This window comes from Nannobrachium achirus (assembly GCF_963921795.1).
Source record: "Nannobrachium achirus genome assembly, chromosome: 20".
Classification (NCBI taxonomy): Eukaryota; Metazoa; Chordata; class Actinopteri; order Myctophiformes; family Myctophidae; genus Nannobrachium; species Nannobrachium achirus.
The window spans coordinates 16,900,945-16,928,641 of record NC_137827.1 but is presented as its reverse complement, the minus strand read 5'-3'; the positions used below and the strand labels follow the sequence as shown (position 1 = coordinate 16,928,641).

The following is a 27,697-nucleotide window of genomic DNA, read 5'->3' as shown; positions in this document are numbered from 1 at the left end:
TTTAGGGATTTGCCAGAAAGCATAACATGCCAGCATTGTGCATGTATTATGGCTTCATCTCGAGCTCGAACATTCATATCAAACTTTCACAGCAGTTGTTTACGAGTGGTGCAAGGATGCGTGGCATGCCCGGCTAGACTAACCCTGTAAACCAAATGACAGCTCGGCTCTGTACTTAGGACCATTTTAGGCGGGTGGGTGTGGGTGTCACACCCACAGTTTTCCCTCACTAGCTAGAAAATAAGCATTGGCTAAACGGGAATGGAATTGGCAACAACATGGCGCTCTGCTGCTCCTCCCGTCACTCTCTCTGTTGTTGATGTCTTAGTTGTGTGTTGGCCCGGCAACAGTGTTGGAGTGCCGCTGTCACAATTGTGGATTGTTGGGGTCTAGACTCTGCAGAGCTCTCGTTGTTTAGCTTCTCTATCAGGCACACGACAGGCACGTTAGATTATCTGATTAGTACCATATAGTGGGCCGGCCTGCCAGCTGTCAAACGCTATGTCAGCTGTGGAATGACGTGTCGGAACTCATCCCCTTACATGTATGTTGTTCATGTGGAGGGGGATGAAATACTGACATATTCAGTGTTTAGGTCAGCCGTGGCCGTGATAAGACTACAATTTACAATTTAGGCATTTAGCAGACGCTATTAATCCAGAGCGATTTACAGTAAGCAAGGAAAACACAAGGTAATACAGTACTTCAAATGCATAGCAATGGTAATCTAGGATTATGGGTAAACCAAGAACCTATCATCAGTCATCAAGTATAATATTAAAAAATATATCAATCATCTGTACAGACTACTGTGAGAAGCATAACCATAGTAATGGGACTGTGAAATACACTGTTCTGTGTCCTATTATTATGATTATGAATTCCCAGTGTATTCACCACAGATGTTCTGGTTGTGTAGTTACATTGATGTAACACCAAATACTGCATGGTGAGATATCTTGTTTTCCGTTGATAAGAAATTGATCATCCAAAGTAGTCTCCTCATTGATTTACATTGCACAGTGAAACGGGTGTCAAAGGCACTCTTTTACCAAATACACGATAGCAAACAAAACTTTTTAACCACTTAAGCCCCATTTAAAAAATCACACCCGTGTGAACTGAGCGGTGGAGTCTGTGCGCGCGCGCGTGTGTGTGTGTGTGTGCGTGCGTGTGTGAGTGTGCCTTGCCTGTTCTGGCCTGGCCTGAACAACGGCGCCCCTCCCTTAACATGTGTGGTCAGGGGGCATCTGGTGGCCTGCTGGTCGGGCGCATACCACATAGGCACCGCCACATAGGCATGGTTGCCGCGGCGTCGCCGGTTCGATTCCCGATCCGGACGACGTTTACCGCGTGTCGCTCCCCATTTCCTGTCAGTCTACTGGACCTCCCTTGGTCATTAAAGGCAAAAAGCCCCCAAAAAAATATGTAAAAAAAAAAAACATGTGTGGTCAGAAAAGGTACTACACCACAGGCTTGAGGCTACATACAGACCCACCCACCCACATACATACATACAAACAAACATACATACCTACACACACGGCCACGCTATGGAGACGGTGTGACCACCGCTCAAAAAATTGATAATATAGCTGGTCTACACACGCACAGATTGTAAATCTGCAATGTTTGTTTTACTGTTGAAATTCCCCCCCATACTCAGAATAGGAACGCCAGATTTAAAGTGGTTAATAACTATTTTTAATTCTATTCAAAATGTCCAGTTATAATGTGTTTCTTTTGCACTTTGTCTTAATGTTCTGTGTACATTGTTGTGTTGTTAAAATGTGCTCTACAAATAAACTTGCCTTGATGATATATAAGGAACTTCACAATTGGCTTTATTGCAGCCATGTCTCCCTGTAGTGCAGATTAGGCAAACCTTTGTCCTGACCTACCCTGTGATCATTAGCCTATCTGTTGAGTTGATGGATCGAGGAACAAGTAGACCCTCACCCTTCTCGTGTCACATGTGTGGGAACTGTCAAATTCCCACTCAAAAGGCTTGGCTAATTTTTACATAACCAAACCGACTAAAACGATGTACGTATTTTAAACTAGCCACTTGTCTTTTGAGAATAATACCTCCTTAAAGGGATAGTTCACCACCAAAATGAAATTTTTTGTGTGTGTGGGTCATCAAATGATTGGCTTAGTGAAAACAAAAAATATTCATGAATTCAAGTCTGCATGGGGTGAGTAATCAATAGAAACAAAGTTATATGTTGGGTGAAATTTTAATATTTCAGTACACAGTTAAATGGGTGGCAGTGTTTTGCAATGTTCTCCATGTTGCGAGAACAAAACCCAGACTGTTTAATGCTATTTGGTAGCTTGACATGGGGCAATGTTTTGCCGTGCAAGTCGACTTATGGAAATCTTTAAATTCCACAAGAGTGTGTGTGTGTGTGTGTACAGTATGTGTGTGTTTAGAACCGTACAACCAATCGCCTTCCCTTCACATTAGGCTTCGTTATATGTACTAGAATCTGTACGAGGAGGTCAACTCTGTACGTTTCTGTCACTTCACTCTCCTCTCTCTCTCTCTCTCTTATCTCTGTTTCTTCCTGTGCACGTGTCCATGTGGCTGATATTGTGTATGTGTGTCTGTGTCTGTCTGTGTTTGTGTATTTGGCTGTCAGCTACTAGTGGAGATAGCCCCATATCCAAGCCAACTCCTCTGTATGGCCAGCCGTCCTGGTGGGGGGAGGATGACGAGGACCCGGAGAAGAAAGGGCAGAGCAGCGGTGGAAACGATTCAGGTCAGAAGAATGTAGATCTGTACCTTGTCTGTAAAGAATGTCACTAAATCAACAGCACGCAATTTATGCAAGAATGTTTAGGTCTTTTGAGAGCAAAATATACAAGGCCTAATGTACCCTAGTGTTTAAATTAAATGACATCCTTGGATGAGTTGGGGGGGGGGGGGGGGGGAGTTTACATATCTTGCTTTTTTGATCCTAACGTAAAATGGCATGTTTTGCTGCGCCACAGTCTTCCAGTGATCTGTGTGTAGGTCATTGAGAGATGGGGACGGTGGCTCTCTGGCTGCCAGCAGTGTACTGTGAGCCAACGCACAGACCGTGCCATGCCAGTGGGCAGTGCTCGGTTACATTGTGATGGATTATGACCCACTAAGCTGCTATGGGGAGGGGTTCGGGGAGGGGTGGTTGTGTTTGCGACTGGAACAGATTATTACCACTCAGCCACCCTCCACTAGACTCTGGCCTCCTCAAGTGATTGGTCCAAATCCAGCGGACACATTTCCTCCTTGCTCTCAACCACTGGAGTCCCTAATGTTATATTTGTGGCTCCCAATTTCAGTGGTTGTGGGACGTTTTAAAAATATCCTAGCTTGAAGTGATTTTCAAATTATGTCGGTGATGTACTGTATGTTTTGTCTAGCCTGGCTCCAGACCATGCACTCCACCCACTCACTGCTTCTGCTTCTCAGTCAGATAATGAGGCTGTTTTGCCTGGGTTCTGGGTTGGAAAACATAAATGTTTATTCAATATTCACCAGGATATACTTTTATTAATAGATCATAGCAAAGCATTATCATGTATTATTCTCTGATGAAGGACTGATAGACCGAAAGCTCAAAATAATGTGAACCGCTGCATTGACCGAAGTGTGTGCAAATCTCTTTTATCAGTATGGACTTTGTGTTGGCTATTCAAAAATAGCAGATATACAAGCTCACAGTGTGTCATTATTACTTTAACCATTATTTTATGCTTTAATTATTAAAAAATAGCAGATATACAAGCTCACAGCGCTGCAAGCTTGTAGATCTGCTATTTTTGAAAACTCTGAACATTTTTGAAGATCTTTGAATATATCTTTTTTTAAAGCGAACATTTGTAACTCAAATATTTGCTTCTGGGAGGGGTCCCTGGAACAAAATATTTTGAGATGGGGGTCTGTGGCCAAAGACATTTAAAGCTAGGGGTCCTTGACATTAAACACATTAAAAAGAACTCCACTGATATAGAAACATAGGTTTTTTCAGAAAACCATTAGGATTTAGAAGACATTTTTAGGTATTTTTCAGGTCTTAATGGGTTGAGTAAAGTACAGTACTCGAGTAAATGTAAGTTGGTTACTGTGTCCACCACTGTTGACCGGGCGACCTCTCCCCCTTGCCTTGTCAACAGAGCCTGCCAGACAGGTCTCGGGGAACGAGGTCAACGGCTCTCTGTCCGACAGCCAGGCCAAGACCATGTACTCCTACCGCCGGGAGCCCAGCTACTTTGAGGTCCCCACCAAGGAGACCCAGCAGAGCCCCGCCAAGAAACCCCACAACGCAGCACAACAAGTCCATGAGATCCCCACCAAGGACGCCCCGGACCCCCCCTGCACCCCTCCTCCGCGCGTCCCCTCCACCCCCACCACCCCCGTGGTCCAGAGCCACGCCTCCTTCACCATCGAGTTTGACAGCTGCACTCCTGGCAAGATGAAGATCAAAGACCACGTGACCAAGTTCGCCCTCCGCCAGCAGCGCAAGCTGCCGTCCAAGGAGGCCGTGGCCGCGCCCACCGAGGTGATGTCGGCGCAGAGCAAAGTAGCCGATTGGCTGGTTTCGACCAACGCCAGCATGATGAAGAGGAGGACGTCCCAGGCCGACGACCTGTACAGCACAAAGAGTGACCAGTCGGTTCAGAGGGCCACTAGAGGTGAGTCGCATGCTGACACGTATGAGATTCTTATCAGGGGTTCTGACTTTTCCATACATGCAGAAGACCCATTCTGGCCATGCCACCCTTAATGAAAAGTGGGGCATAATGATTTGGTGTGGTTTGAGTGACACGCAGCAAAGGATCGGGACTCGAACCCGTCAGGCTACATTGTAGCCTAGGAGCCCGGGCCGCTATGCCAGCGGGCCAAAGAAAAAGCTCACAATGCGTTGCATCTGAGCCTGAGTTTTTTTCTCTTTTTTACTTCAAATATTTTTGAAAATGTTGACAGTAATGACATGCCCAAAATAGGGATAATGGGGGGAGGTGAAAATGCTCAAACTGGCACAATAATCTTATTAATTACACATTTTATATATGTTTTTTATGATAATTATTTCATTTTCCTTTTAGTTTTAGTGGTGGCTTTTAAGTGGTAATATTAGCTGCTGTGTTATTCCAATAGCTAGTGTGTAATGTTTGTTTTGTCCACATCAGGACACCACCATCAAGATGGCACTCACAGCGACTCAGAGGATGCTGCTGTCAACGGAAAGGAATTCAACCAATCTGCGTCTCCAGTTGGGGCGCGAGTGTCTCAGCGGCCCGTTGAAGAGCCCCTGTCCTCCTCTTCCCCAGAGACCCACTCCCCTCCAAGCCTTGGCCAGGCTGACCCTCACCAAGCGTTTGTTATCCAGTTCTTTGACGACAACCCTCGGAAAAAGCGCTCCCAGTCTTTTAGCAACAATGCTCAGGATGCTCAGGATGACGCCTCAGCCCATAGGACTCAGCCGGACAAACCAAGAAAAGCCCCAGGTCATGTTGTCCCGTCTCCAGCCTCCAACGCTACCCCAACACAACGGTACACCATTCCTCTCAAGGACTCCTGTTCTGAGGGACCCAAGAGAGCAGGCTCTCTGCGGAGGGAGAAGACGGAGGACCGGATCAGCACCGGCTTCTCTCCCCGCTCCTCCTCCGCCAAGGCCTCTGTCCGGCCTTTTGCCAGCGTGGGCAGGAGATCCAAACTTGCCCAGGATTTCACAGCCGAATTCCTCAAACAAGCCAAACATATGGCCTCCTCCAACCGCGAGAAAAACACTTCCAGTTCCCCCTCCCCTACAGCCGACCCGCCGGGGACAATAGCGGCCTCACAATCTCACCAGAGCCTGTCTAAAACCCCATCACCTGTTGCGCCTTACCTGGCTAAGACCTCTTCGCCTATCCACCGTCCTGTGCCCCTCAAGGCCCCTGGGATGCCCCCGGCCAGTCCAAGTGAGGAACCCAGGAGCCCCCATGGTGGGCCGATGAATGAAGAGGACGACAGCCTAAGTGAGGCAGGAACGTACACCATTGAGGCTGACGTACAAGATAAGGAGGTGGAAGAAGCGCGGAGCATGATTGACCAGGCTAGTATTTACCTCCTCCCTGTCATCTTTAGTTAACTTGTTTATGTATAAGACTTTATTATACTTTGCTGTGTCGCTCGCCGAAAATAGCAGATCTACAAGCTTAGCTCACAGCACATTGCACCTCAATGTGTTGGCAGCTTGTAGAACAGATCTTGCTATTTTTGGACCGCAACATCAGCACGCATTAAAGCATGCCTTAGCCTTATATGAAAACCCACTGTCTTATCTGAATGATAAGAGCTGGCTTTGTAATGTGCCGTCTCGACTGTGTCTCGGGACAGAACAAGCCATGGTTTTCAGCGAGACCTCTGCTCACGCCGTAATCATCCACTGGCCGTGCTTTGTTCCTGACAGGTGTTTGGTGTTCTTGACAGCCCAGAACACAATGTTCAGGGCAGAAAGCAGCATAGACAGAGTAGCTGTGAGGAGCTGAGGCCAGCTCCAGCGCAGGTGAAGGTAACGCCTCTCGCTCAGTGTGTGCCATCAGTTAAAGAATACAATCAATTTACTGTGCCCTTCACAAGTTTTACCCTACACTAATTACTCGTTGTACATCTGGGTTAATAAATCATCAATATAAAGGGAAGATCCACCCTAAAATATAATTCACATACGGTGTGTTATTTGTTTTTTGAGCATCAATATTGAAGTGTAAATCTAGAGAGAGATCCTGGAGCTTTTCCAAAATGAATAATGGAAGAACTCCAGGGACATTGGTTTTACTGGGATACGGGTACAGATTCACAGCTGTAAGCCCTACATTCAAATAAAACTGATTTGGATGTCATATCGCAAACAAAAATTCTGTGGTCATCATTAATTTAGTTTGAATGGAAGGGTCACCCGATGATGTCACAAATTCATGTTTTCAAGCTCTGATTTCCAGCTTAAACATAGTTGTCTATGTTTGTTGATATTGACTTCAAATCATTAGAATAGCACAGTGTAAATTCTGTTTTGGGTTGAGGTTTCCCTTTTAAATGCACACATTATGTGTGCATTAGTCTCTTGATTGGTCTTTGTGGTGTTTCCTTTCTTTATTTGGGTGATCTTTCTCTCTCTCTCTTGGTTTCTTAATCAGCCTGTTTTCTCCTCCAGGGTTCGAGGTGGCTTATTGTTTAGGATTTTTTCTCATATCTGACGTTGAATGAAGGTTGGGATTTTTTTTAGCAGCAGTTGGTCATGTTTCCCAGCTGGATATGATACTCGATAAATACTGATTCATTTTCATTAACTTATTTTTGTTGAGAAGGAGGAGGCTGCACAACTCTTTTCCACAATGAAAAAAAAAGAAAACATTTACGGTCCGGGCACCTAGGCTCCTAAGGAGCCTGACAGCGCATCGCTGATTCGAGTCCCATTTCTGACAAACTTTGCTCCTCGTTTCCAGTCTGTCTCCAAACTCAAGTTTAGTTTCGACGTTGGTTTGCTGTACTTTTTCTTTTTAATACATTTTTGTATCGTGGCTAAGAGTTGTGTGGTCTGTGTCTCAACATTATAACCTGCCATGGTCGCCACCTAATCAACACTGCTGTGCGCTTCTTCCCTTGTGTTGGCCTGATTATCATCTTTTTACCATCACCAGAACTTGGGTGATTTTCAGTAGTGTTGAAAACCTCCCAACCTCAGAAAAAGCAAATCAATATGATCATCAATGAACTTAAATTGTGTTAATGTTTAACTTAATGTTTTGATTTTGATCAACCAACACGAGAGAGCCGTGTGTTGAATGTGATATCTCAGTGTGTAATCAGCCTAAATCAACTGTTTCATAAAAGCAATGGCACACTCAAGGCCATGTGTTATAGTAAATTACATCCCGGCTTGTCCCTGTGATTACCGCTGTGATGTTGTTTACTATACTCCCTCTCGAGTCCTATTGCTTAAATATGTATGAACCTGTATTAAATCCAGAGCCACTTTTCCAATGTGCTGTAGGTTCAGTGTGGGGGTCCAGCGGTTCAGGGGACTCCTAAGTGGGTGTCTCGCTGGGCCAGCCTGGCAGACAGCTACACAGACCCCGGCCATGCGTCCCAGATGGAGCTGCCAGGCGGAGGTAAGTCACCTGACAACGACATTACATTACATTAAATGATAATGAGATGCCCTGATGAATATGAATGATACTCGGCTCGAAGCTGTGTAAATTTAATATGCATCAAATGGCTTGGCTCCAGCAGGGGGTAAAGGTGTCCATAAGGCCACGTACAGCCGGAACAACGACAGCCCCGACTGTGACGGTTCCAGGACTCGCCGCATCCTGCCCCAGGTGCCTCTGGGAGAGAAGAGTGAGATTTCAATTCCCAGCATCCATGTTCACCGTGAACTGCAGTCAACCTTTAGCGTAGAGGAGAGCAGCGCTGTCGCCCCCGGGCCTCAGGAGGGCCTCCACGGTTCATCTCTCCGGGACGACGTGGAGCCCGATAGCCTGAGCGACGGCAGCAAATCTGACGATGGCTCCGTCGTGGAGCAGAGCAGGACGCCGCCGCCATCTGAACCTACAGCGGAGGGGTCCAGACCTCCATCTAAGTCTACATCCTTCTACATCGGCTCGGGAGGGGCCGCGTCCCCGAAACCAGAACGACGCGGAGGCTCAAAACCCACCAGCCCGAAGACGGAGAGAAGACTGCCAACCAAAACCTTCTCTACGGCCACCCTGACCAAGCCAAGAGGTAGCCTGGACTCTGGGAGGGTCAAGCACAACGCCTCGGCTCCCAGCCTGAGCCAGGGGAGAGTGAGCCCCCCAGCCAAAGAGGGAGCGGCACCCCTCGTCAGACAGGAAAGCTTCACCAAGGACCGCCCCAGCATCGCCAGGCTGCCTGACATCTCCAGCCAGAATGTTTCCAAAGTCTCTGACCCTGATACGTCGCGTGGAACCTGCAACCAGGATACTCAGTCATACCTCAAGGACACCGAGGACGTTCTGGCTGCACTGGAGGCCAAGCTCCACCAAGTCAGCCGGCCGGGCGCCACCTCCTCTCCAGTGATGGACTCTTTCTCTGGGGAGTCTGATATGGATACCTCCAGCACAGTCAGCCAGCGCAGCAATAAGACTGGCCACAACATATTGTCTCAAAAGCACTCTGTAAGCGATCTCCATAGGGAGAGGTCCTCGGCCAGCATAGCTAGCCAGGATTCCAGTCGGCAGTCTTCTGACTGCACAGCGGACCGTAGCCATAAGGCCGACAGCAGCAGAAGGCCTGTTGGACAGAGGGGCAAACGTGGCTCTCTGTCCAAACGTGGCTCTGTGGACCTGAGCGGCGACGACGCCCTGAGCTCCAACCTGCCTTATTCTGACCAGGAGTCTGGTACACGCCACACCCGTGGTAGGAAACACACCGTGCCACTTAGGGGGGAAGACTCGAAGCCCTCCAAAGCGTCGCAAGGCCTGTCTCGTTCCAACAGCTTGTCGGCCCCTAGGGCCACCAGAGCGTCCATGCTGCGGCGGGCTCGTCTGGGGGAGGCTTCCGACAACGAGGGCACGGAGACTGACCGGCTGTCGCAGGACGCGGCCAAGCAGCCTCAGGAAAACAAGAAGCTCTCCAGGTAGGGGTGGGCGATATGGGAAAATACAATGTCACAATATTTTTCCAAGCTGTATCACGATACACAATCTTATCACGATTCTTTTTCATGTTGGTTTTATGGTTAAGTTGCTTATTAGTACAACCACTAAAAGGTAACAAAAACTAAAAGAAAAAAGAGTAACAGACCATTTAGACCAGTGGTCATTAAAGAGTGGGGTCCAGGGACTCTCTGAGTTCCCTTTGGGTATGTAACTCTGACAGTATACAAATGAAACCAAATGGACCCGTGTATACTGTCAGAGTTAAGGGGAGACCTTGACATTTTAAAGTTTGAGAACTAATGATTTATACCAAAATGGAGGTTTAAACGAATTCTGCAATGAATATGTATTAACAATTCAACAGGATTTTCATAAGGCTCCCTCGTTGTATCACGATATATATATACGATATCTCTGAAAAGGCACATCGTGGAGACATTGTGTCGTCTCACCGATATCTATCACCGTATCGCCCATCCCTATCTCCAGGCTAGACATGCTGGCGATGCCTCGCAAGAGGACGGGCTCCTTCACCACGCCCAGCGACACAGAGTCCTCCAGCGCCCCGCTGGGGTTAGGCAGGAACGCTGGGTTTTCTAACCGCAGCACGGACTCCAGCAACAGCTCTGCCCGCAAGGCGTCTGTATCTGGGCCCAAGCCTGCACCACAGAAACAAGCACTTAGCAGCAGGACCCCCATCACACGTGGTCGCTCCAGTAGTGCCAAATACACCAGCAGCACAGCCAGTGAGTATGCACTTTGACACGCCACTATAAAATAACATGCAGTATATATGAAGAGTTCATTTGCAAAAACAGATAACTCCGTTTTTATAAATGTTCACAAATCCAGTTTTTTTATTGTGCACTCAAAGTAATATTAATCAAACTGAAGTTGGGTGGATTTGACTAAGTAAAAATGACTTAACAAAATAGATGTATCATAAAAAATGTAACTTTATTAGAAAATAGTTTTTCTTTTAATTTAAACTTATTTTTTTGGCAAAAACAGATAACTCCAACAGTCGTTTTTTATCAAAAACAGATAACTCCACATTCGATGTTTCACCATTGAATTTTGCCATATCGAGGACGCAAAAAGGATTTCCAGAATTTTACAGGAGAGCAAAAACAAAGTTTTGACAACATACTTAAGTAGTCTGTACTTTTATAGGGGCCACATGTAGCCACCAGGGGGCACAATAGGGGACAACTCAGGGGCCCCTGGGGTGCTAAAGGTGCACCGTTGCTCCAATCTGCACCAAACTTGGCACAACCACTGTTCAGGGGTCTACCATGACAATAGTCACACCAGGGGCCACCTCACAGGCCACACCAGGGGCCCCAGTGTACCATATCAAGGGCCCCCGGGGGCCCCAGGGTGCCAAAGGCACACCATTGCTCCAATCTGCATCAAACTTAGCATGAACACTGTTTAAGGGTCTGCCATGACAATAGTCACATAAAGGGCTAAACCAGGGGCCCCAGTGTACCATATCAGGGGCCCCTGGGGTCCCCAGGTGCCAAAGGCGCACTGCTGCTCTGATCTGCACCACATATGGCACAAACACTGTCCATGGGTCTACCATGACAATAGTCACACCAGGGGCCACCTCACAGGCCTCATCAGGGGCCCCTGTATATCAGGGGCCACTGGGAGCCACACGCCACATGGGGCCACATGGTAGACCCCTGAACATTGTTTGAGAAAATGTTGGTGCATAATGGGGCAACAGTGCGTCTATGGCACCCAGAGGCCCCTGGGAGCCACACATGGCCCCTGAGAGCCACACATGGCCCCTGGTGTGACTTTCCTCATGGCAGACCCCTGAACAGTGTTTGAGACACTTTTGGTGCATAATGGGGCAACAGTGTGCATAATGGGGCAACAGTGCGCCTATGGCACCCAGAGGCCCCTGGGGGCCACACATGGCCCCTGGGAGCCACACATGCCCCCTGGTGTGACTTTCCTCATGGCAGACCCCTGAACAGTGTTTGAGACACATTTGGTGCATAATGGGGCAACAGTGCACATAATGGGGCAACAGTGCGCCTATGGCACCCAGAGGCCCCTGGGGGCCACACATGGCCCCTGGGAGCCACACATGGCCCCTGGTGTGACTATCTTCATGGCAGACCCCTGGAACAGTGTTTGAGACAAGTTTGGTGCATAATGGGGCAACAGTGTGCCTATGGCACCCAGAGGCCCCTGGGGGCCACACATGGCCCCTGGGAGCCACACATGGCCCCTGGTGTGACCATCCTCATGGCAGACCCCTGAACAGTGTTTGAGACACTTTTGGTGCATAATGGTGGCAACAGTGTGCATAATGGGGCAACAGTGCGCCTATGGCACCCAGAGGCCCCTGGGGGCCACACATGGCCCCTCGGAGCCACACATGGCCCCTGGTGTGACTATCTTCATGACAGACCCCTGGAACAGTCTTTGAGAGAAGTTTGGTGCAAAACGGGGCAAAAGTGCGCCTGTGGCACCCAGAGGCACCTGGGGGCCACACATGGCCCCTGGGGGCCACACATGGCCCCTGGTTTGACTATCCTCATGGCAGACCCCTGAACAATGTTTGAGACAAGTTTGGTGCATAATGGGGCACCATCTTGGATCACATGGTCTAAACACGCTGCCCAATGGATTTATCTGTTTCTGCAAACAAAGAGCTATGTCACTTGTCTGTTTTTGCTACAAAACCTGATCTTTGAGGGCGTTTAGAATGGGATATATCTGCCTTAACAACAAAATTGATTTTATATTCTAATAAAACTCTAACTTAACTGTTATTTACAATAGTCATCTAATTTTTTTCCAAAATGGCTTTTATCTGTTTTTGCAAATGAACTCTTCATATATTCCTTCATAGCTATTTTATTCTTCATTGATGTTTAATGTTTTAACCAACTAAATGTTTTCTACAAATGTAATGAATTTCTTCCTGGATTGGAAGCATAATAAGGTAGTAAACCAAGCATATTGTGAGTCGACCAACGTTACTGAATTGGTTTGGGGGTTTTGTCACCTTCAGCCAATATACTAACCAGGCCCCCCAGAAATACACGAGTCCATAATTAGCTGAATTCTTCATGGAAAACTGAATGTGGGAAAAACACCCTGAAAATGTCAAAAGCCGTGGAATGGCAGAAAAGTGATGAAAAGCAGTAGTGCCTTTGCCATAGTTTTGTACCTACGAGAGAAGGAGAGCGAGGTTACATAAACAAGGCAGTGAAGGGGAAATTGAGTTATAATAGTAATATGTTTGTGTTTGCTGTCTGTGCTCATAAAGTCAGTTATGTTCCTAAGGCTCTATGGACTATTTTTAGCTCCACTAGCAGCAGCTCCAAGGATTGCAAAGTCCATTCGTCCCACAACAGTTTAGTCCAACAGTTATCTCAAACTTTGCAAATATTAAAGAAAATCAATTAATTTTAACCTTTTACAGTGGATTCCTGACTAACAGTGTAGGACTCTATTCTTTATTTCACCGGCTTTATTTCATCAAATGTTTAGCTGGGGAAACTGGTGGGTAGGGCACTGGGTCTTTGATTAACAACTGATCAGCTAGACATTTGTCCTACTACAATACCTGAGGTGAAATTAGTTTCCCTCTTCATCTGCACAATGTTCTCATCAATTCGGCTGATTTAAGACCATGAAATGGTCTACAAACAACCCGAGAACAGTGTGTTCTAGATGAAGAATACAATAAGATGTAAGTATATCTTGTAGTACACATTTCTTGTTTTCTCTTTGTCACTGGTGCGACTGTGGAAGTCTTGGGCTCATTTCAGTGTGTTCTTGGTACAGAAAAAAGGTGATAAGTGACACTTAACATAAGGAAAGAAATTTGTTCTCACCATCTCACCCATTTGCAGCTGAAATGAGCACTTCCACAGTGGACTAATGTAGCGTTTGGTTCTGGTGAATGTTGTAGATCTGAGATATCTTTGTGGTGCTCTTATTAGCAGTGTTCTTTGATAGTATCTGTATGTGTGTCTCTCTCTCTCTCTCCTTCCACTCTGCCTTCCATAACAACCACCTCCTCCTCCTCCTCTTCCTAAACCTCAAACCAATTCACGGCCCCAAGGCTCCAGGAGACGCCAGAAAGGCTCCGGCTACGCCTCCACCTCGGAGGACGAGTATGAGTCCGTTCAGGGCACCCCTAAACACAAACGCTCCCAACCTTCCTCAGCTTCCCACAGCCCACGCAGGCAGCCCGTGGTCGCCATGCGGCCCAAAGCCCGCAGCAGCCGAGAGTCGGAAGAGGAGAGCCAGGGAGAGGGAGACACCTTCCACAGCTGGTCCAGCCACAGTGCAGAAATTGCCAGGTAAAGTAGTAGCTGCGGGAGTGGCGCTGACCATTGACTGATGAATTACATGACTGCACGCTCCCACGGGTGGAATTATATTCAGTTGTACAATACTATTGTACTTTCTCCCTTTGCTGGTTCCTTTATATATTGGATAGGCCAGAGGTCTTCAACAGGGGGTCCTCAGAATTACTACAGGGGGTCCTCCAAATTTTTGAGTGATAGAAACATATTTTCTCATTTTTTATATTAACCACTTGAACCCTAGCGTCCATATTCTGAGAATTTTAGCCAGAAATAGCAGATCTACAAGCTCACAACGCCTCACGCTGCGAGGCCTTGTGAGCTTGTAGATCGTCTATTTTCGGCAAAGAGCTGTGGTGTAGAGGGGGAAAACTGACTAAGTACAGAGTGAAAGGTCAAGTTTATTAAGTATTGACACTGATGATTGTGCTGTCAAACAATGAAACTATTATGGAATCTATGATAAGGTTGTGGGGGTCCCTGCTTCATCTCTCTCTCAACTAAGGGGTCCTTGGCCTGAAAACATTGAAGACTCCTGGGATAGGCACTTGGTATCAACCAGTACACAAGTTATGGGAAGGATTCGGGAAGGAATTTATTTTATTGTTACTTAAATCTCTAGTAGTCAAAGGGCTTAAGATGCCAGGCCACTGGCATGTGTCCACTGGAGTGCTGTAAACAAAAAACGCTTGAGCTTTTTAGCATTTCATGGGTAATATGATGAGCCGATTTCCTTGTATAAGTGTAAAGTAAGCAGGCTGCTGTGTCCTCTGCGCGGCAGGCTGAGTCAGGACCTGGCCAAAGATCTGGCTATCCTGGCCAGAGAGATCCATGACGTGGCCGGAGAAGCGGATCCTCACAGCGCTGAGGTGGAGGACTGCAGCACCATCGGTTCCTCTGTGAGTGCTCATGAAGAGGTACAGCGCAACTCTCTTACCCCTTTACTTTGATTAAGCTTAAAGGAGCAACCGTCACTTTAACCTGAAGCCTATTATATTGTGAAGAGGACATGTGATAAGTAAGGGATAATGACTGGCTCTGCAGGGTTTGTCCATATACAGTATAACAGACAGACTCCCCGAGTCGCAGCCGAGGGGAGTTATCAGGCTGAAGGGATGTTCTATATGGACAAACCCCAAGGAGCCAGTCATTATCCCGCTTATTACCCGGCTACTAAATAAAATTAATAACTTGACTCAAAACTAAAAACAAAACAAAGTATATCCTTGTTTACAGACCGCTGAAAGTATTCCACAAGTGTTGCGCTGGGCGTCCCCCCCCCCAGCAAAGTAATTAAATTTCACTTTGCTGGCTGCTATGGCTTGTAGATTCTGACAATTATCAATTATTGAGCATTGATGTAAGGTCTCTTTGTATCGTAGCATGTTCCACACGTTCCAGACACTACAGAACCGGACCACGACGCTTGTGACCACGAGACCACCTTGAGGCGTCGGAGCGAAGATGAGGTCTGACAATGTTCCTTTTTATATACTGTAGGTTTAAAGTGTTGAAACTGCTCGTGTTATATTAACACATTTTGTTTGATCCCCAGTGGTCCTTGAGGGAGGTTTCAGGGGATCCTTGCTGAAACCACTGTACTACTATATATGTTTTACCTTTTATCTTGCCTTCCTACAGGCCACTGTGGATGAGCAGCTGAATCCAGTGTCCCAGGTTTCCCAGGCGATCAGAGAAAACACCGAGCAGTTAGCAGAGAAAATCAAGTATGCACACACATTTACAATATCTGACATACTGTATTTTAAAACACTTGTATTCATTAAGCCATTTAGACTAGGTACGCATTTAGACTAGGTATTTCCAGGGACCCCACAGAAGCAAAATGTTCACTTTAAAAATTTGATATTTAAAGATTTGCACAAATTTTCATGATTTTCCAAAAAATAGCAGATCTACAAGCTCGCCGCGCTGTGAGCTTGTATATCTGCTATTTTTCAATAGTTAAAGCATTCAATAATTCTAGGCCTAAATGGGTTAATACAATATAACTAGCACATCTGCAGTGGTTGAAGATAAGTCTCCCAAAATGTCTAACCTACATTTCTACCCGGTTGACCATGGGAGGATTACCTCTTGTAGGAGAGGTAGATGTTTGGTTTGCCATGCAGGATACCAGGGTTCAAATCCAGGGTGTTACATTACCTTTCTCCATCTGGAGAGGACATAAAACTTATGGATAGTAGCTTTAACATAAATACCCTTCAATCCCCACTCCCCAGCCTATTTACAATTTGATAACAAACGTATCTTATTATAACCAATACATGTAATTGCCCACATTAGTCATTTTAACTTGTTCAACTGTAAACTTGAGTGGTCTGATTTATACTTAATGTTGCATGGTTGTTGCACACAGAATAGATGTGAGCTATTTCTGGTGCACAACACCACACAGTATAGTATAATTTGAGATATAGCACACAGTGCCACTAGATGGCCTTCTCTCTCTCAGCTCTTTAGCCTATAGCCTATGTAAAGTGTCTTGAGATAACCTGTTATGATTTGACACTCTAATAAAATTGAATTGAATTGAATGGAGCCGCACTGTTCTGGGTATAAACATTTACCATCTTACTGTATATGATATAGCTGCTAGCTACAGTTTTGCTTGCATGACATTGCCTGTATTTATTTCTGCCAAGCTACCCTCCAGTTCGCTTTAAGAAAGCAGCTTCCTGCTGTAGCTACTTGACATCATCTGGCTTTGTGCTCGCAGGGTACTGTTCCAGGACAAGATTGATGTCTGGGAAAAGGTCGAGGCAAAGGTCAATGCAGCCAGCGATGTCCCTGTACTCCACACTTCAAACAAGGTTGGTGCATTCATATTTTCCTCGGTTTAGTCGTTGGGGGGGCAGTTGAAAAGCACCACCAGCCAGACAAGGGAGGAGTTCCACTTGAAGAGCGTAACCAAAGATCCTTAATTTAACAACTACAAGATGGCCAATCCCACGCTCCGCCACTTGTACGAAACATGGGACTCAAATGGTCTCCTAAGTGGGCACAGTCATGCCACCTCTCCATTAGAATGAAGAGAGTCACATCCTGTGGGTGCATTTGGAAAGTGCTGAAACTCACCCTACGCGCTCTCTGATCGTTCAGAAATTCAGAGCGGTCAGACCATCGCAGAAACCGGTGCTGCTCCCTGTGCAACAAGGTTAACACTGTATCCCCCTGTTCCCATCCCTGCTGAACAGGTGTTCTGACCAACCAGGGGTTGTTTAGTGCAGCGACAAGGACATGAACCCTCAGTAGCTTCCTACGCACAAACTAGAGCTGCACAATATGTCATATTTTATATCATTGTTGCATTTTGAATTTCCATTGCAAAGGTCTGCGATATCAGAACGGCATGTACCTAAAGTCCAACATATCGGCTTCATATGTGTCAGAATATCATAAATAGCAGATGTACAAGCTGTGTGTGTTGTGAGCTTGTAAGACATTGCCTGTGAGCATGACGTCCCACAGCAGACAGAAAGACATATAAAACACAACATATGTGTTGCATTATAGATTATATTGAAACACAAAATGACTTAACCACAGAGACTTATGAGTGACAGAAAGTTGGCTTTTTAAATTTGCTGGCATTGGTAGTTAGGAATGTTTTTTTGTCAAGGCATTGCAACGCAACGTGATATTGTAGATTGACTATTTCCAGATATTTAGTGAAAAGGGATCAAAGGAGGGGGCCTTATACTGACCCATAGAGGTTTTTTAAAAAGAGTTTCAGTTTAAAAAGAAATCCCCCTTTTTTAGTTTTAGTTCACTATAATAACCCTAATACCCTCCAGACATCCCTCTCCTCAAGTTTAAGGGAAGTTTTTTGTCTATTTCACCTCAGCATGACTTCTCCATTTCAGGAAATTGCATCGATCCTGAAAGAGCTCAGAAGAGTACAAAGACAGCTTGAGGGTGAGTCCGTAAAGAACAACCCAAATAAAGCCGCGTCTTCTTCACTCCTCTGCACGTTTGTAGCTCGTCTTCCTCAACTCTTGTGTGTTTTTGTCCTCCTCAGTCATCAACACCATCATGGGGCCCAGTGGCCAGGCTGAACCCGCCAAGCCCTCCTCCTCCTCTGCTCCCGTGGTCACTTCCACAGCCGGGGTGCGGCCATCCAGACCTCCCATCAGAGGAGACCGGAGGACGGTCCACTCCACTTCCCATCGCGGCGGCCCCAGGCCCAGCGAAAGGACGAGGACGGTGGTGCCGGACGACGTCAGACATGGTTTTGGACATTTGGTCTGAGGTCTGACACACACTCACTACAGCGACAACAACACGTGTTCCCTCAGCGACGTGCGTCTTTGCTGTCACATCGCCACAACGCCAGGTGCTGGGTCATTCCAGACAGAGTTAAATGCAGAAGTGGAAGTGAGACCAAAATGTAACCGCAGTCTACAGCACACATCAACGCACATACCGTGAACTACTGCACTATGCACACTATAGACGACATCGCTGTGTATCCACTGGTCCATGGCAAAGACCTGCGTTAACCACTTAAGCCCTATATACTACTTTGTCTTACGACAAATAGTAAAAATAGCAGATCTGTGTGAGCTCAATCTGCAATTTTTGATTTTTTTATATATATTTTGGAAAATGTAAATGCCCTGGCTTAATGTGGTTAAACATTTTGTCCAAGAAGCTCTGCCTTGTCTACATGTGAGGTTAACGTTTTGAGGGTGGGTTACCCTCTGAGTAAGGCCATATTGATGCCACTATACCTCCACTGATCTCAAATTCACCTTCAAAAGGTGTCAGGGCTATACTTGATTCTATGTCATTGATTGACGTGCTAATTTGCCAATGATATGAACCATGTTGATAATGTTTAGAGCACAATATAATTAGTAGGATTACATTTTAAATTCAGTGTAATCAACTCAGGCACAATGGGTCACTTTTTTTTAAGAGCTATTCTAATAAACTAAGATGAGATTGTTTCTTATTAACGACAAATCACATTTTGAGGAAATGGTTACCGGTAATTGAGATTTTATTTTATTTTGTCTGCAGAAAACCCTTGCAGTTCTGATTGTACTGTGTATTTGCACCCCTAGAACTTTGTCAAATTTCATTATTGTTGACCACTTCTCCCTCTGTGAACTATAAAGAATGTAAAAAAAAGAAGAAAAAAAAACATTAAACAAAAGTTCATTAGTGCTGAGCAATGTGGTATTTAACCACTTAAGACCTATGTAAAAACTAGGAGAGCTACAAGCTCACAGCACATCATGATGCGATGCGTTGTGAACTTGTATATTGGCTATCCCATGTTGAAAGTGGTTAAGAGGCTAGGTATGGCTCTTTGACAGAATGAATAATCTCTCATCAGACACTTGGAGCCAACGTGGCTTCGGGACAGTCTGCAGAGACTGTGAGTGAGTGAGAGAGTGTGCCAGAAATCAAATATTGTATTGCCAGTAGACATGCAATGATAATACAAATGTGCTTTACAACCATATCTACTGTGACACTACATATTTCCTCCTACTCGAGGTAAGAAAAAAGAGAAAGAAAAAATAAGTCTGGATGCAATGTGAGATTGAATGGCTGAAAACATGTTTATAATGTAAAATAATGCTAAGTAAATGTTCTGTACTCAACAGAAGAGCACAACATCTGTAACATTATACTGTGAAAACGGAGGCCATTCCGAATATTTCACTGAAGAAATGCAAAGTGTGAGGTGCCAGATATTAAACGACAGAAAACTCTCTACAAGCTGACATGCCATAACCTTGCTGTATAATAAGGTGGCTGTTAACTAGAATTAAAATGTTACTGTGGATTTTTGGATACTAGGTGGTATGGGTTATTCACTACTAATGATATCGACGCGTGCCGATTAGCTCATGCAGAGTCCTCTGTTTGGAGATATAACCGCTTGTCCAATTTCTGCAGCTCATCAGACAAAAACGGCAAGAAACAGTCGGTTAACAGAAAGATTTTAAGCGACAAAGAAAAAGACATGTTTAAACTATCCACCACAGAATACAACACCATTCACCCGTTACCACTGATCTTTCTTCTCACAGAGTGATACCAGTCAACAACAAAAATGGTTCCATGATGTAGTATTGCTCTGTGAGATAAAAGAGCGTCGATAACGCGGGAAAGATGTTGTGTTCTGCCTTAGTTTGACTGCAGATGCCTCTTGGACACTAGTCATCACGTGCAACCACAAAGACCACAAGGAGTTCAAATTGAGGGAAGGTCATTGCAACACTAAGAGATTTCACTATCATAGATGATCTTAATGTCACGGTCAAAACTCTGGCGTTTTTGCATGCTGTGTTGTCAGCATGCAGCAGGAGTAACTTTTGCCACCTTGTATACAAAAAAGAATAATATAATATTTTCTTTTCACACATGGGTACAATGTGAATGATGAGTCACTTGGCAACAAAACCAGTCAAGTGTTAAACCTTCTCAAGCATTCCTACAGTACAGTATTTATACTATTTGGGAAGTGTGTGTTTTATGTCTGTCTAAAATGATTGGGTTTGCCTTTTCTATGCCTGTGGTGTGCAGTACAATTGCTGACATTAAGCCAAACATATCAATAAAACGACTTGACAGATCGGAATCATTTTAAAGGGAAACTAATTACCAATTTATACTTTGTTGTACGACAGTTTTGTGTGTCAGAAATGGCAGATATACAAGTTAACAATGTGCCTCGTTGTGAGCTTGTTTGATGGAGCATAAATTAAGCATCACCTCCAGCCTACGTGAAACAATGTGTTTTGAAGGGTTTTAACATTGGCTAGCGGAGATTAGCCAGCAAAGTTAGGATTTATGTTAAATATCGGTGATGTTTCCCTTTAAGATTTACGCGTGGTTCCTATTTTAGATACACTCCGGTTCACTTATAGCACAATACACCAACAAACATTATTGCTGTCATAAGGGCTTTTATTGAGTTAATAATTGTAATGGTTTTGTTCCTTGGTAATGGGGCTACCTTTGTCATTTCCAACAAACTATTGTTCAATATACGAATACATCTTTAATATATTGTCTCTGAAATATTACCTCTCGCCACATTGTATTTGCACTAATGTAGTACAACAGTGTCCCCTCAACCACATGCTGCTTTCATTGCAGTTGCGGTCTTTGCATGTTTCCATGCTATATATACACTACAGATTTGATTGTAATTTGGACATCCTCTCAGTGCCACAGAATCTTTTGCTATAGCAAAGTACAATGCTTGTTTACAAACATTTGGACTACTGTTGCTCAAAGTGCTGCTGCTAGCTATTTGTTAATTTAACAGCGTAAGCCCTATTTTATACGTCGTGCCACACTTTGTTAGACGAGGTATACATCTGGCTTAAGTGTTCATCTTTGCTTTACTCCATGCAAGTTCAATGTTTCTATGAATGTATATGTATATTTGTATGTTTCATATCCTTTAATTTAGTATTTTTCTTTTATCCCTCTTCTATTCCTTTGCACCTCACACAGATTCTAATGTTCTGTGTTTGATGTTGTTGATGATGATATAAATTTCTTGACTGGTTATATGTAGTTTGTGGAATAAATGAGTTGATGATTTAAGATTTTCTAATAAATGCAATTCGTTATTAATCTATTGTCTGACGCCTGAATCTGTTGTTCGTCCGCAGCTGGAACTTCATTGTTTGGTTTTATGCTGAAACAAGAAATGAAAACAGAAAGGGGAACCTAGCCTTGAATGCATTTACTATATTAACATGCTGTACGTCACTTAAATACCACTCTAGTATCACATCACGTTAGTTCCACTTAAGTTTCATTTCAGGCAAAATAGAAACTGTTATTGGAGCTATCCTGAGGTGAAAACAGCCATATCAGAAGCCTGCCTTGTGTAAGTTGTTTTTATTACTTGAGTTGCTTTACAGTATTTGAAATAAGACATTTGATTATTCAAAATGTGTGGTATTCCACAACAACGATGTTGTAGTAGTTACATTATGTTTGCGTTTTGATAGTACAATGATCTATTGTTACAATGTATGGACTATGGACTACGATGATTCATGTTACCAAATGATAACCCTTGGATTGAACTTTTAATTGTTCAGGAATACCTAGGAAGGAAAATGTCGTCATCCCCGTATCGCTCTCTGCATGACAATTATGTTTCAAATAAAAAGGTAGGAATACTCCTTCAGTATTAAAGGACAACTTTGTTTTTTTACAAAAAGCGTTCACATTTTAGATTGTAATTAGAGGAAAGTAAAAGTGAGTGTTAAAATGTTTTCATTTGCTTTGTTCTATTGTTTTATCGCGTTTACCGTGCTAAAATGTGGGGCATGCGTACGCATGGGGGCATGCGTATGCGTACAAGTGGCTAAATATGTATTTTTAATGACTTAATGCTTCACTTGTCATTTGACTTTCCTCTGTGTTTCTCTGTTTGCTCCCGTAGGACTCCACCAGTGTTGTGACTTTGGTTGTAGCTTTACTCTGTTTGACTGTACTGGGTATAATCCTGGCTATCGTCGTACTGGAGAGAGACGAACTGAAAACGGAGAGACCCATTCAGCACACTGGATCCGATGGAAGCAATGTTTCTAATGACCAATGCAGGTCAGACAGAGAATCATCTCAGTTTAAACCCATGTTCTGTGCATGTTGATTAGTAGGAGACACTTTTATTTTGTAGGAGATTTTGACTGTACAGTGCAGAGGATTAATAAGTATGTCTGCCATCCCTATTCCCTCAACCCATTGGTTATCAAAGTGGGGTCCGGCGAACCCCAGGGGTATTTGGGAGGGGTTCCTAGGGGTCCCCAAGTAGTTAATGTAGCATCACAATCATTCTAACCACTTTATCCATTTATTTGTTGGCTATTAAAAAAAATACTGATCCACAAGCTCACAGCCTGACACTTCGTGCAGCGCTGTGAGCTTGTACATCTGATATTTTAGAAAATCTCTAAAATGTTTCATAATTATTATTATTTTTTTTATGTGGGGGGTCCCAGGCACAAAACTTTTTCAGACGGTGGTCCGCGGCCAAATACATATCAATTTGGGTGTCCTTTCCTTGACAGGGTTTGAGAACCACTGCCCTACACTGTAACTGTGGTGATTCCATGTACAGTTCATTCAGCAGGTGCCATTTTGTATCCTCAGAATGACCCTTGTGGAGAGCATTCCACTGTATGTGCAATACGATGCCAATGTGACCATGGGAATTCCTCTGGAGCAAGCCTGGAAGGATCTGCTCTCCATGGCGACCCAACAAATGGAAGTGTCCTCTTTCTACTGGACTCTAACTGGTGAAGATATCAATGTCAACTCCTCCTCTGATACACCGGTGAGTTATCTCAAACAAAGAAACAATGTTGTTCACAAGCAAGACAACAGGGGCGTCGCACCAAACTCTGTGCCCTGGAGCCTGGGTACAAGGATTCACTGCAGGCCCCCATGAATGTTCTTCATAGGTGACCCATTCGGTGCCGCACTGTGAGCTTGTATATCTGCTATTTTTCAATAAAATAATGAAGGCCCCTCCACTTTGGTCCCTAGAAAATCAGTCCCACTCCCCCAACCCCCCCCCCCCCCCCCTTGTGACGCCCCTGCAAAACAATTCACCCCTTGAATAAAATAAATAAGGCAGTAACAGCAAATTGCGACATCTTGTGATCTTGTGATCTTTTAGAACTGCTATTTTTTCTCATTTAGAAAATGTTCCTGAAATGAACTGAAAGTGGTTGAATGTTATTGTTATTGACAGGGCCAGGAAATTCTGAAGCAGTTGGAGGCGTTGCCATCCAGGAACGTGTCGGTGCGGTTAGTTACGAGCAAGCCCAGCATTCGTACGAACTCCACAGATTTAGAGATCCTGAAACAGAAAGGTTTGTAAACTAAGAAATCAGTATCTTCAGACGGGTGTTTTCAGCTATTGTCTATGCCAGTGGTTCTCCAAATATTTTCATGTCAATGACAAATTGATAACACATTGGCCCGTCCAGTTGGGTGCTGTACGTAAGGGTCCGTATACGGAGATAAATCATCCCGGCGATTACGTACTGGAAAATGAAACGGATCAAACAGAGGAAATCTCTCTCCCCTCCGTTTCTTGTGTATTCCTGCGGTCCTTATGTACTACTATGCATGGTACTTTAGGCCGCAGACCTAATTTTTTTAATCCACCGAACGTAGTGAATCAGTCATGATTCCAGGCTACCTCAGACCCACATTTGAAAGGATTTTGTGCCAGGGAAAGTTAAACTTTTCCTCGTTTGGCTGGGGACCCCAAGGAACCCCCTCAAAGACCCCTGAGGGTCCCCAGGCCCAGACCCTCACCCTACTTTAAGAACCACTGGTCTAGTAGACCTCAGAGCATCTAGTCACAGTGGATATTTGAATCAGAAACTGACCAACTCTGTCTCCACATGTCAGGTATCTATTGTTGTTTTGTTTTGTTTTGTAGGAGTCCAGGTAAGGAAGGTGAACTTTGGGCGCCTTGCAAAGGGAGTCCTGCATAGCAAGTTCTGGATTGTTGACAGGAAACATCTATTTGTTGGAAGTGCCAACATGGACTGGAGATCTCTCACTCAGGTGACATCTAACACTATATTTGTAGTTGCTCTGTAGGCTACCAGGCCTCCGACTCAGGCTTCATCATGACAAAGCTTTTTGACTCTCCATTCCAGGTAAAGGAACTGGGAGTGGTCATCTACAACTGCACTAGTCTGGCAGAGGACCTCCTTAAGATCTTTGAGTCTTACTGGGTGATGGGACAACCCAACAGCTCTTTACCCGAACCCTGGCCCTCAGAATATGACACAGCCATCAACATACACCACCCTCTAGTGGTGAAAGCTCAGAATGTCTCCAGCAGAATGTACCTCTCTGTGAGTGAGTTCCCAGTGGGAACTGAGCTGAACGGGAACTTCCCATTCAGTCAAGCCCAATTCAATACTTTTTCCCGAAATAGCTGATCTATAAGTTCACACGGTGTTGCAGATGCGATGCGTTGTGAGCTTATAGATCTGGTATTTTGTGTGTGTGTGCGTGTGTGTGTGTGTGTGTGTGTGTGTGTGTGTGTGTGTGTGTGTGTGTGTGTGTGTGTGTGTGTGTGTGTGTGTGTGTGTGTGTGTGTGTGTGTGTGTGTGTGTTATATTGTATGAATCTGTATTCTTCTTAGGGCTCTCCTCGGGCGTTTTGTCCTCCATCCAGAACCCTGGACCTGGAGGCCATCCTGTCCATCATCTCAGGGGCTCAACGCTTCATGCATGTCGCTGTCATGGAGTATTTTCCTACAACACGGTTTGAAAAACCTCACAGGTAAACAAGTCCCACCAGAGTCACCTTTTAGTCTAATCTATCACAATCTCTGTAAAGCGCCTTGGATAAAGGCGCTATATATACCATTTATCACTTCTTCGTTAGGTATTGGCCGGCCATCGACAACGCCATCAGAAGGGCTGCGTTCGATCGGAACGTTAAGATCCGAATGCTGATCAGCTGTGGACGGGACTCGGACCCGGCCATGCTGCCCTTCCTTCAGTCTCTAGCCTCAATGGACTCCCCAGTCCAGAACATCAGTATCCAAATAGTAAGACTACACAACCAGAGGTGTCGCACCAAATTCTGGGCCCTGGGTACTTTAACTATTGAAAAATAGCAGATATACAAGCTCACAGCGCGGCACCGAGTGCTGCGCTGCGAGCTTGTAGATCTGCTATTTCTGAAAAATGGTGAAAAAGTCTTTGAATATTTCAAATCCTTCAAAGGTTTTTTAAAAACTTGTTTCTATGTCAATGGTTCTCAAACTTTTTCATGTGAAGGACCTCCAAAATGATATGTATTTGGCCACGGACCCCCATCTCAAAATGTTTAGTTCCAGGGACCCCCCAGAAGCAAAATTTGAGTTACAAATGTTTGCTTAAAAAAATACATATATTCAAAGATTTGCACACATTTTCACGACTTTTCAAAAATAGCAGATCTACAGCTCGTGGCACGTTGTGAGCTTGTAGATCTGCTATTTTTCAATAGCTAAATTATAAAATAATTAAGGCCCCTCCTCCACCTTGGGCCCTAGTAACTCAGGAACTTGGATTTTTGACTGACAACATGTTAAGAATGTTATCTAGATTATAGTATTATGACGTTTAGATTAGACGGGTGCTAGGTTTGATCTTTACCTGGTATCCTAGGTTTATTTGAAGAACTACATTGTCCTCTGTGCACTCTGCAGACTATTTACACTGTCATTTGTTGACCTTATATTGACCCTATATGGTCTGTTCATGATATTTACTCAGAATTTGCACTCTGCATAAGGAGTCGCCTAAATTATAATTGTACGTTTTACACATTTTACAATTTTTGTCTCTTTCAGAAAATGTTCGTTGTGCCTGTTGGAAATCAGTCTGACATCCCCTATTCCAGAGTCAACCACAATAAATACATGGTGACTGATAAAGTCGCTTATATTGGTAGGTGGATGATATTTGAGAGCAGGATTGGATTAAAAATGTAAAAAAATAAATACATTCAAAAATACCTGTAGCTTAAAGCATGTATAAGATATAAATGTACAAGTTGTACTTAAGTACGGTACTTGAGTAAATTTACATAGTTACTATACAGCACTGTTTATTATCAGTTTGCAAATAGTACAGTGGTTCGATTATAATGATTCTAAAAAGGATAACACTATCTAAGGATAACACAAAAAGCCCATAGCCATAGGGGCTTGTTTGCTTGTTTCCTTTGTGGTTCTGTTGAAAACACATGAAAACCAAACAAGTTCATTCTTCTAATTTACATGAAAAGTGTATTTATAGATTTTGTTATTTAAGTATTTTGTACGAATCTACAAAATGCGATTGGCACTTTAAGTAGGCCTACATTTTGATACCAATATTTTTGTACTTTTACTCAAGTACATTTTGAATTCTGGAATAGCAGAGTATTTCTATAAATACAAAACATATAAATGTACAAGCTCACAATGTGATGCATTGTGAGCTTCTAGATCGGTTATTTCTGCTATTTACAAGTAAGTATAAGAGGTTACGAATATTTCTTTTTTTTCCCCTACAAATTGAACCCTTGCTTGAAAGCTTCACATGTTTACGTTTCTTACAGGAATGCACACCGTGTGTTGTTGACTGACCGAAGGGCTAATGATTTACTCGTGTTCCTCCAGGAACCTCTAACTGGTCCGAGGACTACTTCTCCACCACAGCTGGAGTGGGCCTGGTGGTTTCCCATCAGCCGCTGTGGAGCACAGAGAGTCTGCACGGCCAGCTCACGGCTGTGTTTGACAGGGACTGGCAGTCCCAGTTCGCCATCCACCTCAGTGACCTGCCTCAGTACCCTGACTGCAGCCTATCAAAAGGATAGGGGACTCATACATTTGTATTGAAATGTGTCTCCTCCTGCCTCTGCAATTACAGAATATATAATTTTTGCGCTTTCATGTAATCACACACCAGAGCTGGGATTCACGAGAACGTGCACAAGATGTCATTATCAGCAGTTTACATGGATTGATTTATCCCTTTATGTCTGTAGCAAAAGCTTAGGGTGGAGGTAAACTGTTTTAATATCATAAAACATGTTCACCCCTGTGTGTGTGTGTGTGTGTGTGTGTGTGTGTGTGTGTGTGTGTGTGTGTGTGTGTGTGTGTGTGTGTGTGTGTGTGTGTGTGT

At 44.4% G+C, this 27,697-nt stretch overlaps 2 protein-coding genes across 5 annotated transcripts in view; both read left to right on the top strand.

Moving 5' to 3' along the window:
- The window catches only part of cep170ba (centrosomal protein 170Ba), a 33,935-nt gene extending 12,305 nt beyond the window's left edge, over positions 1 to 21,630 (top strand). Inside the window, exons 7-20 of one of the 4 annotated variants that reach the window (XM_080750544.1) lie at positions 2,646 to 2,765; positions 4,162 to 4,680; positions 5,179 to 6,086; positions 6,444 to 6,539; positions 8,028 to 8,145; positions 8,267 to 9,635; positions 10,147 to 10,403; positions 13,754 to 13,994; positions 14,782 to 14,917; positions 15,383 to 15,469; positions 15,642 to 15,727; positions 16,741 to 16,834; positions 17,888 to 17,939; positions 18,043 to 21,630. In XM_080750544.1, coding sequence (XP_080606670.1) covers positions 2,646 to 2,765; positions 4,162 to 4,680; positions 5,179 to 6,086; positions 6,444 to 6,539; positions 8,028 to 8,145; positions 8,267 to 9,635; positions 10,147 to 10,403; positions 13,754 to 13,994; positions 14,782 to 14,917; positions 15,383 to 15,469; positions 15,642 to 15,727; positions 16,741 to 16,834; positions 17,888 to 17,939; positions 18,043 to 18,272 — 4,313 coding nt within the window. In that variant the 3' untranslated portion in view covers positions 18,273 to 21,630. Of the gene's footprint in view, positions 1 to 2,645; positions 2,766 to 4,161; positions 4,681 to 5,178; positions 6,087 to 6,443; positions 6,546 to 8,027; positions 8,146 to 8,266; positions 9,636 to 10,146; positions 10,404 to 13,753; positions 13,995 to 14,781; positions 14,918 to 15,382; positions 15,470 to 15,641; positions 15,728 to 16,740; positions 16,835 to 17,887; positions 17,940 to 18,042 lie in introns of all 4 variants that reach the window. The other 3 variants (XM_080750543.1, XM_080750545.1, XM_080750542.1) reach the window with 3 other exon arrangements.
- Positions 21,631 to 22,527: 897 nt separating this feature from the next.
- pld4 (phospholipase D family member 4) lies at positions 22,528 to 27,454 on the top strand. The gene is made up of 9 exons (XM_080750556.1): positions 22,528 to 22,610; positions 23,160 to 23,343; positions 23,764 to 23,884; positions 24,463 to 24,590; positions 24,686 to 24,886; positions 25,180 to 25,319; positions 25,425 to 25,590; positions 26,380 to 26,476; positions 27,193 to 27,454. The coding sequence occupies exons 2-9, from the start codon at positions 23,161 to 23,163 to the stop codon at positions 27,387 to 27,389; spliced, it is 1,233 nt and encodes a 410-aa protein (XP_080606682.1). The 5' UTR covers positions 22,528 to 22,610; position 23,160; the 3' UTR covers positions 27,390 to 27,454.
- The last annotated feature ends 243 nt before the right edge of the window (positions 27,455 to 27,697 follow it).